We start from the raw sequence: 22,149 nt of genomic DNA on the forward strand, positions 1-22,149 counted from the left end.
AAATAAAATTTAAAGATATGAAAGAAAAAGAAAAACGCAAAATAACTCACTAATATATTTATGACATTGAAAATTGTGATAACTTAATTTCACGCGAGTTTACTGAAATGCTAATAGAGATTTTAGAGATTATTTATCTTTGAATGTTTACTTATCTTTGTTTGCTTAGCTTTAGTTTGAGATTCCTTCACGTAAATGTCTCGATCTGTCATGATAAATTGTGATTCGAGTCTGACAAGATTTTTCGACCAATTTTATCAAGATTTTATCATTAATGAAATGAATGCCCATTACAAGATTCTCTAATATCAGAAATTAAGCACATCTTATACGCATAATTGTTGTCCAAATATAATGAAATATAATTCTTTTTCCGTCCATTTTTACTCGTCCACTGATCGTCGACCGGTTACAATTGCCGGGTTCGTAATTGCTCGCCTTATACGGCGACGATGGGAATCCGGTTCACAGATACTAGTTTTTATGACTCACACGCGTGCGACATCCTTAATCGACTAGGATCAAGTTTCATCTTTGAAACGGCGCGGAGTCTCGTTGAGTTCGTCCATAAAATCGGACGTTAAGACTCGAGAGCTCGAGGGCCCTTTATAGAATGGACCCATAAATTTATTCACTATTGATCTCGATTCATCCAGAAAATAGTGTCATCTTTATTTTTCTTTCAATCTTAAATTTTCCGCTAACATTTATCCAGAAGATGTAGAGAGAGAGAGAGAGAGAGAGAGAGAGAGAGAGAGAGAGAGAGAGAGAGACGTAAACTCGGGGAAATTGTATTACATATATTCATCAGATCGCTTGCATGTTAAAATTGTTTACTACGTAGATTGTGAGGCACAAGACTAGATTTCTATGCAAGTATAAAGTGCCATTTGTAATGCATAAACTCGTGGATATAAGGCAAACAAGGAACGTAACAAGATAGACATTTAACTAAAAAATATCTACATATTTTTTCTAACATAATGTAAGAAAGAAACTACAACACACGAGAATATTAATTAATAATTAATTATGTTTTACATAAATGTTTTCGTCGAAGAACTTGTTCAATTGTACAAACAATTATTGCAGATATTCTACAAAAAGCGAGTCACATAAATTGTCCTATCCTTATTTTTGCGAGAGATGGCTCATTCTTTTTTCTCTGTACGAAAGCATCACTTATTATTATTATTATTATCGCATTATTGTGAGACATGCTGATGTCATTTGATTATATGATCTTTTTCGGTATCAGTCTTGCAATGCCAGGCTGCATTTTACATTTGCATTCTCGTTAACCCTCCTATTGTATGACGTTTTGCGTTCATAATGGCAGGAAATTAATACATATGTACGTCCCTTATGTGGGAGGCCTTGAAAGAGAAACGCAAAAGCTTATTATCTGACCAGAAAAATCCCGGTACCGCAGACGGAAACTGTGGAAAATAATTCCTATTTAAATATATATATTCAGAGATAAAAATGTCAGATATTTCTCGGCATAAAGTTGATTTGCCTATTTTTTTCTGTTCTATCCGGTATACATAAAATGTTAAAAAAAAATAAAAAGTTATTCTTAAAATTTTATGAATATTTATATATATATATATATATATATATATATATATATATATATATATATATTTTTCTATATTAATATATCATACTATTTATTATCGCAGTGAGATATTTATATTACTAATTTTTTATAATACACATTTTAATACAAGTCGTACATAATACATTAAAAAATTAATCTTTCTGTGATGATCTTTGTTTAACATATGATACGAGGATCTACCTGTGAACTCCGACATTCCTTCCTACGCTCATTGCTTCCAATTAAACACGAATTATTTCCGCACGCCGATGAAGCGTGCACTCGTTAATTTAACGCATAATTTATCGAGATCCGATAACGGCGCGCAATTCTCGCTTGTAAGAGATAGTTGCAGTTTACATGTGTCGAAAACAACACCGTATCTATATCGAAAATGCTTGGATTTTATTATCGGAGAGGAATGTTTGGTTAAGAAGCTTTAATTGTTTTCATTATTTTATTACCACAGTCATGCAGCAAAAGAATTGATGGCTCTTTTATATTTTCATTGAAATGGTCCATTTTGTGGAGATGTAACAAAAGATAATGCGATCTAAATTACTCAAGGTGTTAAATTTAACGAGACCGTCGACATCTTAACGGGCGTCACATTAGTCTCGACAATACTCGACACAATGCATATTTATATATAGCCGTGCGAACGTCTTGCGTGTATGTGTTGCGCGCTCGCCGTTGTGGTTTGCAAATTCTTATTCTGAAAGAAATATCAGAGACGGGTGATCAAAAAATACAAACATATATCTTTTTGCGTATAAGAGATGTATCATCAATGTGATAATATAATTTAAAAAAAGGCAACATTAACATTATGCAAACACAAGCAAAAGAAACTTGACTACAACCATAATTCTTATCATAAATTCGTTTTTTATTTTATCGTATCGAAATCGTGTAATATCTTTTTACCATAGAAATTGCGAGCGAGACTTTGGCAATTGGTGTCGCGTGACTATGCCAATTTGCACACGGTGACAAAAGTACCGTAATAGCGACGAGACGCGGAGAAGACATCTGTGTAAATTACAGTTACGTCGTACAAACGGTACAGCGGAACGCATTAATGGTTTCGATCCGTTTTATCCTTTGTTGTTTATCGATTATCGAGTTTAGAATAATTATTTTACGATAATGATTGAGCGTAGTTTATCCATAATCGGTGGACAAATGAGCCAAAAAGGGAGCTCTAACCGCGTTTCTCCCGTCACATTGGAGGGTCCGTCACAATCTCACGTGTCATGCCGAATTTTTCTTGAGCCCCGGCCAACTCCCGAAAAAGCATCGCGAAGAGTGGCAATTAATGCTCGAGTGGCAATTAGACAAGCTGTGAGTCAACATCCGGAGAGGAAACGCTTGTTTCTGATAACACATAGAAATTCTCTCACTAGAATCAAGGGAATTAAAGAGAAATCACTGAAAAAAATCATATTGCACGAGTCTCTTTATTGACGTAATACACGAACACTCCGAGTTACATTACCGTGTATTTTATTACAACGCTTATACGCTCATTTCTTTTAAAAGGTCAATTTTCCGTTAAGCGTTTGCAAATTAATGACCAGTACCGTACGTACTGTGTGTAATCGTTACATATGTTACGTTTGCAAAGAAAAGCGATGCATCATGACGAAATGCAACGGTACGCGGTAGTTGCCGTCATTGCATGTCTTGTTATGATTATAGTGCAGGAATTAACTTTCCAGTTGGGGCATTAGTTGGCCGTCAGCGCAATTAAGGACACGGAGAAGTTAATATAAGCGATGAAGTATACAGACTTGAAAGTGTCAGGAGAACGCGCAATTAGAGAATTTACATTGTCTAATTTCTCATCATCTTCTCGGACGAATCATCTAAAAAGTTACTGTACTATGTAAACGAATGTTTTTTTAAACAAGTGTTTATACGACCAAACTGGCAATTTATTGTTTGATTATTATATCACGACGTTTCGACCATATGGTTTTGGTCCTTATCAAGTGAAACTAAAATTACAATACAATAAATAATGATAGTCATGTTACAAAGAAAAAAATAGGATTAAGCAACTTACGTTATAATTAAAAAGTAGAAAGAGAAAAATCGAAATGTCAAACTGACATTGTGACAGGATAGTTTGCCTATTAGCAATAGAACGGAGGTTGTTTACAAAATAAATTGTAAGAATTGTAGCGCTTCGTATATTGGCCAGACAAAAAGACACTTAAGCACCCGAGTCAAGGAACATTGTAATAATATAAAAATGCACGAAAGTAATTTATCCGTAATTAGCAAACACAAATTAAAATTTGATCATGACTTCGATTGGTCAACGCCTGATATTCTACATAACGAAAAACATGTAAGAAAGAGAGAAATAGCTGAAATGTTTTTTATTAAAAAATTTGACAACACTATTAATTCCCAAAAAGATACAGAGAATTTAAACAACATATACGATAAATTAATAAAGGTCGTTTAGTTGATCTCAGTATTCCAAACATAGTGGTTGACACAATGTCAGTTTGACATTTCGATTTTTTTCTTTCTACTTTTTAATTATAACGTAAGTTGCTTAATCCTATTTTTTTCTTTGTAACATGACTATCATTATTTATTGTATTGTAATTTTAGTTTCACTTGATAAGGACCAAAACCATATGGTCGAAACGTCGTGATATAATAATCAAACAATAAATTGCCAGTTTGGTCGTATAAACACTTGTTTATTAATTTATTTACTGGCGACATTTTTAAAATTAAACAGAATGTTTTTTTATTAAGATGCAATTTAAATGACGCAAATCTTGTCCTTTAGGAAAAATGAAATTTTACATATATATGTACATAAACGACAAAACACATGTCGGTAAATTAAAGATGCATTAGCAAATTAAATATAAATAATATTAATATAATTCTGTCATAGAGAGAGATGTTATTTAATTCTAAAATATATTTTTAATTTGCCAACATTTGTTGTTAATTATAAATCTTGAGTAAAATTCTCTCAGCCTCTCTTATCCACGAATTGCGTCTCTGCAACGCAGATAAAATTCTGCAATTATTAGTTTTACAGATGCACGCCATATGGCTATATGACAATCTTTTCTTCAAGTTCATACCCTTTTGCCTCGAACGGAATGAATAAATGCAAGATAATGAAAAAAATGCGACATATGCATAATTTTGTGGAGCACTGTTTCTGGAACACATATGTGGGTTTGCTTGTGAAAATAATAAAAAAAAAAGTTTGATCGTTTTATTTGAAATTTGAAAAAAGTGCACCAAGCACTTTGCTCTTAAAAATAATGAGATGTATGACTCGTTGTCGGTCTTGCGAGTAAAAACGATTCGAGGAAAAAGCGGCGACGAGAAAAGCAAGGAAAAATGAAAAGTGATGGAATTTCTGGAGCACCGAATCTTTCTTAACAAGAAGACGTGCGAGTGAGCTTTATCTGGATCTTACCGTCGAGCTACCGTATATATCATGTTGTTCAAACACGAATCGATCGTCGGATCTTTTCAACAATTCTTGCTCACATTCTTCTTTTACACAATTACAATAACATATCCGTCACAGTCGGAATCGATTAATTGCTTATATATAAATTACTAAGACATTTGCAAAGACAATACAGAGTCGTCATTAAATATATGTATATTCCCTGTATATTCCGGATGCGATCATTTTCGAATTCTTAATTAATGTCGATGACGCAGAATGTGTGCATTAAGGCGAGCCAGTCAATGGCAAGGTTTGATTGTTAATTTTGCCGCGGTATTCTCAGCTTAATTTAATTATCCCAATAGATGAATCGTAACTTGGAATTATCGGTAACTATCGGCTTTGAAAAAAGCTCAACGAACCACTTCATTACGGAAATCCATGCCATAAAACTAATGGTACATTGTAAGTAATTGCCATTTAATTGCATCGCACAAACGTTTTTCCATTATTTCCGGTTAATGCTATTTGTCGGTAAAACGAGAATTATCGACTAATTAGAGACTATGGCTCTGATTTAGAGAAATCTAATTTGATTTATAAAGCCTGTCTTGACATTATAATATAATCTCAAAAAAAAAATTCTGCGTCATCTCAGTTTTAAATTAAAAAAAAAAAAAATAACTTTGATCCGATCAAAATGTTACATATACCAATATTTGCTGTATCATGACAAGCAATTCTTCATTAGAATAATAGCAGAAGTTTTTGTCGGTATTATGGGCTATAAAGTGCCGATAATAAAGCGAAGAAGGGTGTTTTAAAGTTGCGCTTTGATTACTCCTAACATCGTCTTCGGAAATAAACTCTGGAAAAAAATAAACATGTAGCGTGTTAACTATCTGATATTTTTAATTATATTTTTATTTTTACGTATCGCAAATAAAAATATAATGGAGAATTATATGTAATTAATTGCAATTTTATCGTTTGGACTGGTAAATTAAAAAAAAAAAAAAAACACAAGAGACTGTCTAATCAATAAACTTTGTTTCTTATTATTTCTTACTATTTCTATGATATTGCAAAAAGAAATTCCAGAATTCAATGGTTACGTAATGAGAACATAGTGGGAACCGTTAAAAGACCTAAACCTGCGACAACGATGGCGATAGCAGCATTAACGTAACCATGGAGGTCAATGACTGCGGAAAATCGATCGAAACCCTTACCTGCACGACAGTGAGTCTGCTGTGAGTTGCACGATTACACGTTTGCTGGTTTGTCGATAGAATATTTAATTTACATGTGTCATTATACTCATACGATATAAGGATGCTTCAATTCCTTCCGGTCGGTCTCTATTAAAAAGACACTATCAATTTTTTGTTATTTTAATTAAATGTATAAAATAAAAAATTCTAGCACTATTTAGAACATGTTTATGATATTGTAGGAAGAGTTGAATTATAAATAAAATGTAAATAGATCATCGAATTTAGTCGTAAATCTAAACGATTGTTTATTGTTTCGAAAGTGCCGCGGGAACGAAGAAGTTTTCTTGCAAAGGAGGACAAATTTTCAGAGTCGTGGTCGTTTCTCATGCTGAATCGCAGTCCTAGTTTCTCGAAATTCGGTCCAGGAAGGCGTACATCTTCGTCGACCGGCACGTTTTCCTGGTATTTTTTTTTTTTATTCTTGAATCGAAAATTAATATGCAACTCTGAGAAAAATGGACTATGCAACAATGGATTCCGCAATGTTTAACTATACATGCTTTTACGTAACAAAGTAGAATATCGCGTATTGTGACACGCTGAAAACACGTTCCTACAATATTGCGTTTGCAACATAAACGTTGTTTATTCATATGCCGTGTACATATGTCAAAATAACAGAAAACGAATACAAGAGGTGCGCACAGGTGTGAATGAGAGGTGTTTTAATGACTTTAGAGATATTTTCATATGATAAAAAGTCCAAGTATTTAGAGAAGCTTTAACAAATTTAAGAGAACTAGAATTATCATTGTTTCATTGCACAATTATGACAATCTTGATGAAAACATGTCTTTTTTTTATCATCGGGCATTGCACCGTCGACGTCATCAACGTCCTTTTCCGCGCCAAAAATAAATTATAGATTTTTCTATCTCGTCAGGCACATCCCTACACTGCGACATGTCCTGCTTATCATAATGAAATCTATCACAAGCTTATTTATAGATTACTTAATAAACTACAAGAATCTAAATAACAATAATTTTTTTTTACAATTTTGAATATGTATTGATAAAAATCATGCGAATCTTCAAAGATAAAATTATTAAAAAGATTAATATATTGAAAGCTTAATAAGATATGATAGCAATCTCCGATAAATCAATCTAATAGTAACTCTCGTTAAATTTTCTGCTGTTATCGATCATTCAACATTGCATACATGCTCCCTAACGAGTCCAATCGTGACTTATTCTTTTGTGTTTGCTATTTCCGTTACCTATTCCCGCTAGAGATGTCCTCAAAAACGCTCTTCATGATTCATGGAACTTGATTGATAGTATTTTTGCTCTGATTCAACAAAATTGCAAACGAGGTGCGCTTTTGAAGGAACGTGTGATACTTCCAATTAGAATATTCGACAAAATTTAATCATTTTACTAAATCAATAAAATCAATTGCGTTCTCTTTCAAAGTTAAATTCTTTTAGAGTAATTTCTTTAGATAATGAAATTTTAAATATTTTATGCAATTAATTTCAAATTTTTATTTCTGAAATATTTTATAGATTAAAATTAATATCTTCAATATATAAATTTATCTTTAATAGAGATAAATAAATTATTGTAGGAAATTAAGTATAGATATTTTATATATATTTTTGGACTTTTATTTTTCATACATTTAATAATCAAAACATTTTAAATTGTATTAGAAACTTTAGCGCTCTTCGGGGCCAGAATTCCATCAATTATATCGAAATCCTAAAAATATGAAATATCAACTTTTTACAGAGATTATAAATTAATGCCATCATTAAACATTATCGCGTAGAAATTTACGGTATTGCGGTCGCATCAGAGCATTAACATCTTTTCGAGAAAGAGCATAATAAAAATAAAGAGAAAGGAAGGCTTTCACGCATCACCGAATACATGCACTCGATGATTCGCGGCAAGTGCGATTTCTAGAGCGAACGGTTCAAAATCACGATCTCGTTACATAAAATCAAACATGCTATCTCTTAAAATCGTGCGACGAGCATGATGTCGCAAGCATTAACTTGGCATATTATTCTTTTCAGCGGGTCGCTTATGAAAATTTCCTGGGGGAGGGAAGAGGGAGAAGAGAGAACTGCGGGGAGATATTTCTTCGACACGATCCTGTTGTAAACCCGCAATCGTGATGATTACATCGCGCTTGCGTACGCGAGCGTAGAAAAGCGCATAGAATCCATCCGGATGTAGATCGATTCAGCTCGCTACGGCAACGGCCGACAACCTAAAACACAGCCACCAAGCACCAGAGCTCTGACCCATTTCCTTGGGTTACATTAGCCGGCAAATAAATTTTCGCTGTCCGTCCTCGTTGTTTTCCGTTGCGACCTCGCAACCCTTCCGGCACCCTGACCTATGACCTACATTCGACGCGTCCTCATTCTATTCGTACGGCCCACCGGTTCTCCCCACCGAGAAAGAGGCAACACACCATCAGCTGTTTCGATGGAGAAATACGTAGCTCCGTTTCCATACATTATATGATTATCATTCAGTGGAGGGGTTGGCTTGCTCTCTTTTTTATACCAAGAATGTCTCACTCGTTTCACGAAATTCTGCTCGACAATGTTTTTAGTATGCTTTCTCAAGACTTCACCATTTCTTTTTTTTAAATATGAATTTATATGTCATACACATAAGAGTTATACAAATCGCTGAATGAGTTTTATATAAAATTAATTCTCATATTGCAGGTTTTACTGCGAAGATTTTACTACCGCCAAGAAATTGGCGCGCTCGCATTCTTCAGCTCGATTGCAGCAGTGGTCTACTTCTACTTTTTTTTTACATCAAGTCTAAAATGTAGACAGTGAAAGATAATTTAGCGCTTGTACCCGTAACCCGGTCGACGATAGTCAATTTCTCTTAATTAATTGTCAGTGTCTTACGACAGCAATATTGACGGTATCCAACGAAAACGACTTATAATAATTAGATAAAATATTTGCTCCGCAGGTATGATCACTTTGGTTGACGGTACTCCAACTTTTGCGGACCCACTGAAGGAATGGAAGATTATAGTAACGCATTATGGAGGACTCGCGGGCCTTGCTTTGATTGGACTCCTCCTGGCAGCTATTCTCCCCTGCGTGGGTCTCTTCTTCTGCTGCTGCAGATGCGCGGGACATTGCGGTGCTCGAAGTCAACCCTTCGACAAAAAGCACGATCACTGCAAGAAGATTATGCTCAGCATTGTGTTAATCGGAGTCGCCACTATTATACTGTAAGATAATTTTTTTTTTTTTTTTAGAAGTTTTGGAAAACCTTTAAGATATCATTTGACAAATATTTGCCTTAATATTCCTTCAGTTTCGAGTTTTGCATAGTAGTAAAGGCTCCAGGAATTTTGAAATTCTTAAAATATGCTTGTTTCCTTTCATTCGAAATATTAATGAATATATCGATGCATTATTATCAATAATGCATCAATAACTTGTGTCTTTCTCTTCTTAAAGAATATTTAATTGACTCAAATACAATTTAATCCTCTTTTATGAAACATGTATATTAATATACAATAGTCGAAATTCATTTAAGCCTTGTATAGAATTCGACATGCAATTATATTTCCATAACTTTTCACCGTTTTTATCCAAAGAAAGAAAATGTTCGATTAATAAACGCAGATTCGGGGTGGTCTGCGCCTTTGTGACAAACGAGTACATGCAGGAGGGAACCAAAGAGCTTCCAACTAACGCTAAGACTAGTCTGAAGGACGTCAAGCTCTACTTGACTACCACAAAGCAAGAGATCGACAATTTGCTCAAGACCAATCCTGAGGAGTTGGAAGTTACGCTCAACAATATTCTGCAGGCCAGCGGCAAAATCGTTACCGAGCAGCTAGCGGAATATTCGCATGCCGTTTCTCTCACTAACTTGAATGAAATAGTCGCCGGCTTGGAGTCGATCAGAGAGGATTTGAGACTGATGAATAAAATAACGCAGGAATTGCGAATAAACGCCAGTCAATTAGACATTGGTACGTAACCCGATCATATTCACACATCTTCACATTTATTAAGCCAAATTAGAAAGTCATTCGATACATTTGGTATTTCTTTTTCTTACAATTTACATTAAAGTGATTTAAAAATGATGAAAAATTAAGCTACTTTTTATACACATTTCAAGCAAATTTAAAATATAGTCATATCTCGTTTTATAATAATTTATTTTTACAACAAATTGTCTTATGAAACAAGAGCTTTAGAAACGAAATTTCATAATCTTTCAGTTGTTCGCGGTGTCAAGAAAAATCTCCTTCACACACTGTCTGCGTGCACGACTGACAAGTGCCAACGAGTTCTTCACGATTACAAAGTGAATCAAATGTCGGTACAAGTGGACTTTGATAAGGTAAATAGACGCATGAGTTGTTTCTTCTCTTATTAGCTATCTCAGCTAATTATCTGATGAGCAAATTTTTTTCCTTGTTTACATGCAGTACATGGACCGTTATTTTCCAAAGGTATGATTTTACAGTGAAAGAAATTCTTTAGCAATGTAAAATCTAAAAATGCTCTCGGAGAACTTCTCGATATACATATATATCAAAAATAATTTCAAATAAAAAAAGAAATGTTGAACAATCTTGAAAAATATTGTACCTACTGTCTTTGAATACGTATTATATCGAGATCCAAGTGCATTGAAAATAGTGATCTTTTAATGTATCGAAACGGTAGATTTGTACAAGACTTGCCTTGGCTTTCGTTTGCTTATATAATAAGGCTTTTTAAAATAAAATTACTAATGTAACTAAATATTATTGAGCGGTTAAATCTAATAAGAATTGATCTTTTCAATTTTCGATATATATATTTCGATATATTGTAGACCAATACAATTGTTTGCAGTCTTGCTTATTGCAATTTATATTGCGAAATATGTTTATTAATATCAAATATTATGGTTTTTTGCACACCGTGTGATTATTAGTATACAAGGGAGAAATACTGTATAAATTTGTTTGATTCCATGCTTGCCACAAATAGCTTCTAGCGTCTGTAAGTTGTAAGCAATAGCATGCAGTTTCTTCTTTACTTAACTGTATATTTTGTGTAGATATATACTCTCATTTGCATTATTATATTATTATTTAATTTTGCAAAGTAATTTGTGCACGCAAAATAGAAATGAAATACATATTTGCCAAAATCCTACGTATTATATGTGAATCTGTTAATAAAACTTCTTTCTTACTACATATTCGTTATTTGCACTTATCGAATACAGTAGTGAAAATTCTTAAATAATATTGTTTTTAAGATGATTAAAAAAATATACTTAAACAAAGAGAAGCTATTTTTTTGCAATTAAACATAAAACTTTAAAAATTTGAAAATATGTTGATATACCATTTTTTTTATCTTTTACCTTTTTTATCTTTCTCTGATTAAAATACATCCATTTTATATTTAACAATATTCTTTTTAGATTACTTTTCTAATTTTAAGATACTAGTATATGCACACAAATATATTCTCTTTATTTCTACATTTTTATACTTGAGAAAATTAGATAGATCTGATGATAGTCAATGAATAAGTAGCATGTGTCTTTTAGTTTTTGAAATCGCATTTAGCACGAATCATTCAACAGGATGATTACGGTCTATTTTGTGTAATGATTTTTATTAACGATTATTTCATACTGATTTTTATTTTATATCATTTGAGAAAGCACGTTATGTTATACATATGATATTTTCCAGCTGCCAGATGTTACATTCGCATTGCATAACATCACTGTGCTCATGGAGAGTAATATAGTGTCGGAAGTGAGCCAAGGCAGGGATTCGTTTCTAAAGATTCAAAAGGATATTCAGCATGCCGTTAATCAGACGATTCCCGTGGTCAGCGCGAGCATTCGACGAGCTTGTAATTTTCTGGCGAGCATCGCCAATAATATGACTGCCATCATCGATAGAATAAATGTCGATATAGATAGAGTTTATATTCGGCATTTAGAAGTTGCTCGGAACAATATAGATCAGTATTCCCCCTATAGGTTTGTGATAAATGTATATATTATAAAGAAAGAATGAATAATGGATAACGATCGATACGATTGTTCTTATATACGTATTTATTTTAGATACTATCTTGGTCTTGGTATATCCGGTATTCTTCTGACTGTCTTAATGTGTTTGACGTGTGGTCTTCTCTGTGGTATTTGCGGAAAACGTCCAGACGGATACGGAGACGATTGTTGTAATAAGGGATCAGGTGCACGATTTCTCATGATGTAAGTTACAAAATTTGCTGAAATCTGAAATAAAATCGGTTTGTTTTATATTTAAAATTGTAATTTCTTTATTTCGTATTACAGGGCTGTGTGGATCATCTTTCTTTTAACTAGTGTTCTGATGGTTATAACCGTCGTTCATATGGTAACCGGCGTTATGGCTCAACGTGGCATCTGCGAACCTTTAAAGAATCCAAAAGACAACAGAATGTTCAAGTTGGTCGATGATCTGGTGCAAATCAAAAGAATACTCTATCCGAAATATCCTAATGCGAATATTAATATGAGTTATATTGTTACGTAAGTACGTGTGTGATACATTTTTTATATCTTAAAATTATATATTCTATATTTTAAAGCAGAAAATTGCATTTGCGGTAAATAATCTTATATAACCTTATAATTTAATGTCAAATAATTTAATGACAAATGAAGCAGAACCATATAGTGTCATTTTTAATAAATACCATAGAAAATATGATATTTTAGAGAATATTTTTTTAATAATTGAATTAATATATCAAACTTGTTTAACACTCAATCTTTTTTTATTTACAGTAAATGTCATGAAAACGAGACGCTTTATAATGTATTAAATCTGAAAAATGTATTTGACGTTGAAAGCCTGCGCAATTATGCTGGACGTTACGACATCAATGACACCATCCAGCAGTTGCGTCGCAAAATCAATCTTTCCCCCGGTGTGGTGATTTTGAAGGACAGCGCGAGATCCAAGTTGAACGATCTAGCGCAGAGTGGTCTCAGTGATATCAAATTCTATCAATACGCCGAATTGCTCGCCGAAAACATCACGAATATTAACTTGGAACATCTTGCCAAACAATTGCGGGAGGTTTCCGCTAAATTGCCGGAGAGCCAAGAGGAAATTAGGCTCAGTCTCGAAAAGAATGCACACGACTTGGAACACTATCACAGAGATTTAGTTACGCCAATGGCTAAGCTCAGCGAACAATTAAGCGCAAACGCGCTGACACTTCAAGAGAACATTAAATTCAATCATAGCTCAATGGCAGATGCTATTCACGATTTAGTGGATGAAGTTACTAAAGCGCAGCAGTTTTTGAATAAAGATGGGCCGGAATACGTTCAATATGTATGTCTCATTCTTCTTTCATTTAAATACAAAGACATTATATTTTTGCAATATTTTATGTATATATATATATATATATATATATATATATATATATATATATATACGGCTAAACGTAATATTAATATTATTGATAGCTCGCGACTAGATTTGGCAATGCATTCTTGCATCAAGTGGATAATTTCCTCGAGCACGTCATTGAATCTGCGATTTTCAAGGTTGGAAAATGCGCTCCCGTTTCGAATGCTTACAATGCAACGCTCGTGGCAGGATGCAATAAGATCCTAGATCCATTTGTGAGTATCCTTTTACATCTTCTTAAATCTATAAATCTTCAATTGTTAATTTTTTTATCGAAATAGAATCAAATATTGTCTATCACGTAAATGTTTTTCAGTAGCTCTCATTAAACTTTCCAAATATTTTACAATTTTCTTAGCTGACAAGTAAATTTGTCGCATCGCGATATTGCAAAATTAAACAGTTCTTGCTAAGAATTGAGATTCATGCTTCTATTTGCATTTATATACGCAGAATGGCTTCTGGGCGAGCGTCGGTTGGTGCTTGATCCTATTCATACCGACGATAGTGCTCTGTGTGAAACTGAGTGCTTTGTATCAAAAGTCAGATCCATATCCAGGACCTCTTGTCGAAGCGTAAGTTTCTATTCTCCTCTTGTAGATATAGCGGGTTAAAAAACATATTTTTAATTGTTTTTGATTTCTCATTGAATTTATGCATGATGATATTTGAGATACTAATGTGTCCTCAGTAGATATTATCGATCGATATCATACATCAAACATGAATCATTTATTGAATCGTTAATTAACTATTCAAATGCAATATTTTATATATTAATTGCGCAAACTCAAGAAAAAAATAAATATAAGAAATAATGACACCTTACATTTTAAACTCGAAGAGAGATAAGGCTTTTCTTCTGTCTTTTTTTCTACGAATCTTAACGAACCTTTTTAAGCACCCCTCATGTAGAAATTGTTGATTCCTTTATTTCCCTCTCGTAGCCACACTCTCGAGCTTCCATATACCATGGCATGTACTTATTCGCGCTTTGTAACATCTTTGATAGTCGGCATGTCCTGTTTTTTTATTTACAAAGAAATTCTTCGATCCCGGAAATTCTGAAAGAATTTCCTGGCTCGAAATTGTGTTCTCTCGACCTCGAAAAGACATTTCAAAAGAGATAATTATCTGAGATGTGTAATAATTTTCAGTTTAAATTTTTTTACTGCATACAAATTAACAATATATTCTAATATATGCAACTAATAAGGGTGAAATTTTGTATTATTAAACAAATTAAATTTTATATTTTATATTTGTTGCAAAAATCATCGCGATTACAGTCGCGCTTTATTTGCACATTTTCTTTCCGTTATCAAGATAATGAAATGAAAGATTACAAAAAATTTCTATTTCACACTAGAACCGATCATTCTGGCGGTTCATCGCGGTAGCTTAGCTTAAAGTAGCCATCTAATGTGTGGAATGGTTGTTGGAATCTAACCGCTAACACGCTCCGTTACAGTGAATATTTGTATGACGCGTACGCAGACAGGGATAACATACCCCTCGCCCAGTAAGTATACCACGACAAAGCTACAATGTGCTCGCATGTCCTACGTATATATTCTGAGAGATGCACGCATGTACATATAAAACATTATTGTCTGAATGCAATTATGTCACATCATTTTCTCTGTCTCCCCGTTTTTTTATTAAATTTTGGTTCAATTTTTGCCGATCAAGAATAATGTTTTGTTAAATGAAATATGTTTCTTTGCTTCTTCCTTCTTTGTCAAGATAAAGAAGAGGAGAAACCATACTGTGTGTAGTATTTAACAGATAATAACTTCAATACAATTGTTTTTGCGCAAATAAGCCAGAATTGTACATAGATAAGACGCTTTATATTTAAATATATATTTTTTTATTTTTATATTTACAATATTAAATTAGATTTTTATTTGAGTCTAAATAGAGAGTCTCTGTATACCGAATATTAATAACATTATTTTTTTACACCATCTCTCTTTCTCTCTTTTAGTACTTTAAAGAAATAAAAATATATATATTTGTACAATTTAAAGTATTTTTATTTACTATATTACTCTAACGTAAATTAACGTAAATATTTTTTTTGAATATTTTGTATATTTTATACTATCGCATGTAACTCTTTTGTATATCAAGAGAACATTCTCGAGTTAGCGTACATACTTTTATGTTATAAAATATTATATTGCGTGGTATATATGAATCTCTTTATGCGCACTCTGGAATTATTTGCTGCTTATTCAATTATATTTCTATTATTTGGCATATTAATTAGGCTTATGTAGGAGCTTCACTAGGAGAAACATATGCGGATAGTGACGGCTTTTAGATTAAATATATAACACCGGTACAATCATCTGGAAAGTGTTGTTTAATCATAGAACTGATTGAATCTACATAATTGGATGACGAATCTTTTTATTAATTATAACAAAGAATTAAATTATATAAATGTGCGGTTCTGGGATTAACACACTACCCAGAAAAAGTGTTTCCCAAATGACGTTTCCCGATTATCCTAGAAATCCGTATAAAGTGTCAGGAAATGTAATTAAGACATTTTATGTAATTAAGATATTTTATCAAATTTTAAGAATTTTCGGCAGGCAAGATAGATTGGGAAACACTGATCCAAAAGTTTTTAACTGATACACCGCGGCTTAACGTGTACAACACACTTGATCTCTAACTCGCATGACGAGTGCTCGCTTCATTTTAACGTCTTAAGTATAACATTTTCGCGTTTGATTGCAGCGTTCACGACAAGAAGCACGTCTCCCATAGCAGGCATCATCCTGCGGCATATGTCGAAAGCTACGATGGTCCAGCGGTGGGATATGAGCGCGAGAGGATCCCCGACGCCCATCAGAGTACGTCGCATCATGATTCGAGATATTCCGACCTGGCACCGAAGTAAGTTGGAGTGTTTTCGGGCCCATTATCACCTCATATTATTCTACCATGGAATTTTCTGGGAAAGGAATTTTCTTCTCGTTAATCTCGTACTGACACTGTATGTACATCGATTGTAAGAGGTTGAAAATGAGACAGGGATTAACGTGACATGGTGGTGACGTTACGTGAACGTAACGTCGCTCTGAAAAATTTTCTCTTTCTCTTTTTTTCTCTCATCGTTTCATCGGTCACGTCTGATTTCTTTACAGTTTCACCCTATCGTGGCGAAACCACGAACATACCGCCCCTTCCAAAACAGAACCTCACAATAAAGTCTTTAGCGTATCACTAGAGTCGCAGTAAGTCTCTAATCAGAGCGATAAGCAATGAAACAGCTTTTTGTGATACGTAATGCTTTCACCTTGTTTGAATATATCAAACCTCTGGCGAGATTGAAATATCTCTTCGTCATTTTCTTATTCGGCACGAACAGGGTTCCCACTCATCAAATAATATTGCATCGTTTCCATAGTTTATAAGAGCTCGGACGATCGACGTTGCTCCGCGGTTTTGGTGGCATAGAAGAACAAATTTCATATCAACAATCCCGATGAACATGTGATATTCGTACTTCTATCCATAAATAAAGCGAAACAATGTCGATTGTTTTGATTTCGTAATTTAATGCGTGATAATGACAGTCTGAGATTTAATTGTTGAATTGTAATATCATATATCGACGGCATTTGCTGCAACCCCGATGGTCACGATTTTTCTCCCGGTTATTTCCAGGTGAGTGGGAACTCTGCGGGGGGTCGACCTCTCGCGTCTCTCACGTATACGCCTCTGCACGTAAGTCGCAAAGACTATTGTTACAAATGTTTCTGCGTCCTTCTTCTGTGCATTCGTTCGATCTATTTATTTTTTATTCCATTTTTTAATTGGTTACGAATAGCTTTGCAAGAAAACTAGGCTTTTCGCAAAAAAATATTTATATATATATATATATATATATATATATATATATATATATATAACAAGTAAGAAACACGTGAAACAGGGTCCAAGTAATTGTTCAGTTCCATTTCCATTATAGAGACGCTTATCTCGTTGACTATGGAATTATATAGTAGCATATTTAATAAGAGAAGCAGTTATATATCAGATATAAATTATTCGTGTCGTGTAATGTCCTGTAACGTTAATTTTTAGCTTAAAGGTATTTTCCTTCGCGAGAAGCATGTCTATTCTCTCCAACATGTATTGTGATTATATTTTGTAATTGTAATCGAAACAGTCAAGTTACGTACAATCTTACTTTCATTTCGCTTGTTGGGCAGCTGCTATATCATATGTTAGCAAATGGCATTTTACTGTGGCAAGGACACGATAGATGCGACGTTTAGCCTTTTCACTGCCAAAACCCACTTGTTGTATGTGAAATTTTTTTTTATGACGATCCTGTCGGACAGCTGAAAAGGTTAAACGAATGAGTACAACTCATTAGAAATTGCAAATGCTATGACTTAATTTATAATCAAAATCGAACGTTAAATGCGGCTCAAAATAATTATCGAACTCATGAATATTATTATTACAGAAATTGGGACTTTCCCAATGGTGGTCCACCAAGATATCAACCAGCTGCCGGAGCTCCGCCTCCCTTAAGTACCGAATATGAACGACCACCGCCCTATTACTATCCTGGACCGGGGTAAGTATCTCCAAGTAACAATAATATTTGATTGTGCAATGGTCATCATCAAATTTTTAACTGCTCCTTTTAAATAATCTTAGATAAACAGTTCAAAAACTATTGCTCTTTGCGGTAGTTGATTATAAATTTCAAAAGAAGGAGAAACATTCTCATCCTATGTTTCAGGGATAGAAATTAGGTAACAAGTACCGTGGCATGCACGAAAACTGCACTGAACAGTGTGGCGACGCACAGCCTCACCCGCAGCTACAAACGAACGCTCAAGAAGAGAGATAAGTCAGGATTTAAAAGAGACTACGTATAATACTTTATTCCCGTTTGTTCCCGAGCGTGCCACGGTTTGTGCGAACACCAAAAGTTAAATTAAAGACCAAGTTTGATACAGACTGAAATAGGCCAATGATCCTTTCGCGATGTCTTTCTTTTTTCCTTCTACGCGCAATAAGCGCAAATGATATGTGATGCGACGCGAATTCTTCTTTTAGTATTTGCGTAAGAATTAATACTCGTATGTTTCAGTACCGCGGAAGGAACATCGTTCTAGATTAATGCGATTTGATTCGAGGATATCGAGTCCCTCTGTTTTTCTTTTTTCTTTTCGACGTAGAGACAACGTTGGATACTCAGTTTAGTTCATTTGACATTTATTTTCAAATAATATCCAATACTTGTATTTCTTTGCATTTTCTCTCAGTCAAAATAATCATACAGCACACGGATAGAACAAAAAAATCGAAGAAATCGTGAAGAAATCAAAAGCGAATAGGCCGATGAAAAAACAGGAGAATCTTTTCTTTTAATAATATAAAAAGACTGTGCGTGAAAAGCTGCGCATATCTAATCGGTCGAATTGTATAGCACAAATTATATGCTGCCAATCCAATGCAACGTTTTCCGTAACGGACATCCGTTATATATACATATATTAATATTGGATCCTGTCGATTCACCTCTTTGAACACTGAGCAACGCCATATGAAAATGCCAAACGACACATGTGTGATTTACACACATTCGAAGATACGCATCAAGTATGCGTTATGAGGTTTATCACTTTGGATCTCATTCGTTTAGCTGAGAGGAAAAAAATACGTTAGAAATTGAGTATTGATTATATTCCGCCTGTGTGCCCCCACTTATATATGGCGGAGAGAGAATTTTCGAGTGGCCGTGTATATATAATATATATAGCCACTCTATTATAAATACTCTGTGTACATGGAATTTTAAGTAGTCTTTTCTTACTACTATCTTATTGTGTAACTTATCGATATAAGCGATGAAGCGAGTCTTACGCCGCGTAGATCGCGCCTATTCGTTTAATCTCGTACCCACGTGTCATATGAATCCTTCGATGTGTGTATTATTGCAACATCCGTCGTCCATTCGGGTACAGTAATTAATCGAGCATACAAATGTGCGTGTAGTTTCTTGTTTATGCATAATTTATATATGACGAATCTAAGGATTTACATAGTACATTATTGTCATAAACTTTGTTTTTATATTCAATCAAGAATTACTTTAATTATTTAATTATTATCACAGTTTTTGCTTTTAGGAAACTGATAGTATATCTATATCAATTCTTAGCTAATTATCACTTAAATCCATCAAGTTCAGGAAACTTAGGAACTGAACTCCGCTAGAAACTAGAAACCCAGTTATATTCTTTATGAAAAAAAAAGGTAAATCATTTACTTTTTGTCAATAATATGTATATCACTTTTGAAGAATTCGCTTATTTATAAAAGATTCATCATTTAATGTAAGCTTACAATCTCGATATTGTTACAAAGAAAGAAAAAAATTGAAAATTTTGTAAAATTATTGTTGTAACTCGAAGACAAGGGACATTATGAAGGATGTTGCGGATCAATGAGTGGGAATGGACCGACACCGAAGCGCTCCGGCTATTGCTTTCGCACAGAACAGAGATTGATACCGATATAATTTTATTAAATTCATATTTTCATACTGTGTGCATGATCCTTATTCACGAATAAACAAATATTAAATATTTGATATAAAGCCTTTTCTCGCGTACATTTTTAAAGTGTTCAAAAATTAAACTCGAAATTATACCGGTTTCAATCCTCGGTACAAAATTCTCAGAGCTGACGTGACAAGTATGAAAGCAAAACTCATATTCTACTATCTCTGTTAGAAAACATATGGTTTTTGAAAATGTTTAATGAAAATTATTTCAAATTTTGTTTTTATTATTTTATTTTCTTTGCACATTATGAGTTTCGCTTTGATATTCCTCGTATATACATATTACATGCCCACCGTGCTTGAGCGCCAAGTATTGGAATTAAAATTGGCAGAAAATTAGTCGCTATTTTTTTCATGCATTGTATGTAAAACGCGGTGTGAATGGGGAAAGCACGAAAATGCTAGAGTATTAATGAGAAAGAGCGTGCAAGTGAAAAATGAATGAAAATGTGTGTTTATGTATGCATGCGTGTATGAAAGAGAAAGATAATTGTCGCAATTTATAACAAGGTAAAATTTTGCAAAAATCTCCGCCGTATCATTACCGTATCTATACTAGTAACATAATCCTGCTAAATCTTACGTCTTAATCTATATCAATATTCGACACAATGTATGTATGCATTACGTGACTCGAAAGGAATAATGATGTTTAAATTAATGGTATGTACTAATCGAATATAATATGTGAATTCTCTCGTGAAGCTCTTACATCCAATGCCCCAAGCATAGAAAAGCGACGAAGCGCGTTTCGGAGAACGAGTGCTGCCACACTTGCATGATATTAATCAACAAATAAAAATCCGTAGTATAGTGCACCTGAAATTCCGCCGAAAAGAAAAAAAATGCGAAAACATTGAAATTTCTCGATGCTATTTTTATAACGTAACGACGGCGTAGTGATGACCTGTATCGGGCACTCTTTCTCCACAAACACATTAAGTAAACGCGATGTAGACAGGTATGGATCGAAAAGAGATTATTCTTTTCCTCACTTTTCCGAAAGAGATGAGTTTGTGAAATCAGCAGAATCGGACTGGAGAGAGAGAGAGAGAGGACATTGAATTCTTATATTCAAAACAAACCTCTATCATTCTCTATCATATTCTATATTTATCATTTATCATTATCTACATTTATCATTATCTATATTTATCATTATGAATATACAAGATAATTCAACTTGAAAAGTTTAATTTACTTTGTTTTAATACTTCGTACTCAATCGTTTTATCTAAAATCCTTTAACAATTTGTAATCGTATTGATTAATGTATCCATAATTAAATAACTTATTCTAAATGTTTTTTCCTCTCCAATCCGATTCAAGAAATTGTCGAATTTCTTAATCTATCATGATATTGTTGCATTAATGGTTAAATGTTAGAATATTTACTCCTATCTGCTCAATTTTCCAGGATACTAAATATGAAACAGCCAACTGTATCCTCTTCTTCCTTCTTTTGCCCCTCTATCCCTCCTTCTTTTCATATTAAATCTACCGTTATTTCACCCAGAATATTTTTGATAAACTGCAATCTATATATAAACAAGCAAGTTGTACGGTATTAAGATACTTGCAGTTTTTCAAAAATGATTTGCGTATGAAAGATGGGTGGAATAGAGACAAGTATATGAAAATTATTGCCATGACTATGATGTTTTTATAACTCACCGATTGTGTTTGTTAAAATTATTATTACTATTATTATATTGATATTAAAAACATGAGTGTACTACACCAGTTTAAATATATCTATTTTATATTAAATCGATAA

General features: G+C 33.5%; 1 protein-coding gene across 3 annotated transcripts in view; it reads left to right on the plus strand.

Moving 5' to 3' along the window:
- Positions 1–22,142, plus strand: part of LOC126849430 (prominin-like protein) — a 31,575-nt gene extending 9,433 nt beyond the window's left edge. Inside the window, exons 2-15 of one of the 3 annotated variants that reach the window (XM_050591238.1) lie at positions 9,277–9,544; positions 9,948–10,300; positions 10,556–10,677; positions 10,766–10,789; positions 12,035–12,330; positions 12,418–12,567; positions 12,652–12,867; positions 13,126–13,681; positions 13,819–13,977; positions 14,216–14,337; positions 15,234–15,284; positions 16,517–16,675; positions 18,258–18,371; positions 18,540–22,142. In XM_050591238.1, coding sequence (XP_050447195.1) covers positions 9,277–9,544; positions 9,948–10,300; positions 10,556–10,677; positions 10,766–10,789; positions 12,035–12,330; positions 12,418–12,567; positions 12,652–12,867; positions 13,126–13,681; positions 13,819–13,977; positions 14,216–14,337; positions 15,234–15,284; positions 16,517–16,675; positions 18,258–18,371; positions 18,540–18,552 — 2,603 coding nt within the window. In that variant the 3' untranslated portion in view covers positions 18,553–22,142. The remainder of the gene's footprint in view (positions 1–9,276; positions 9,545–9,947; positions 10,301–10,555; positions 10,678–10,765; positions 10,790–12,034; positions 12,331–12,417; positions 12,568–12,651; positions 12,868–13,125; positions 13,682–13,818; positions 13,978–14,215; positions 14,338–15,233; positions 15,285–16,516; positions 16,676–18,257; positions 18,372–18,539) is intronic. The other 2 variants (XM_050591240.1, XM_050591239.1) reach the window with 2 other exon arrangements.
- Positions 22,143–22,149: the final 7 nt, after the last annotated feature.

This window comes from Cataglyphis hispanica, chromosome 5, assembly GCF_021464435.1.
Source record: "Cataglyphis hispanica isolate Lineage 1 chromosome 5, ULB_Chis1_1.0, whole genome shotgun sequence".
Classification (NCBI taxonomy): Eukaryota; Metazoa; Arthropoda; class Insecta; order Hymenoptera; family Formicidae; genus Cataglyphis; species Cataglyphis hispanica.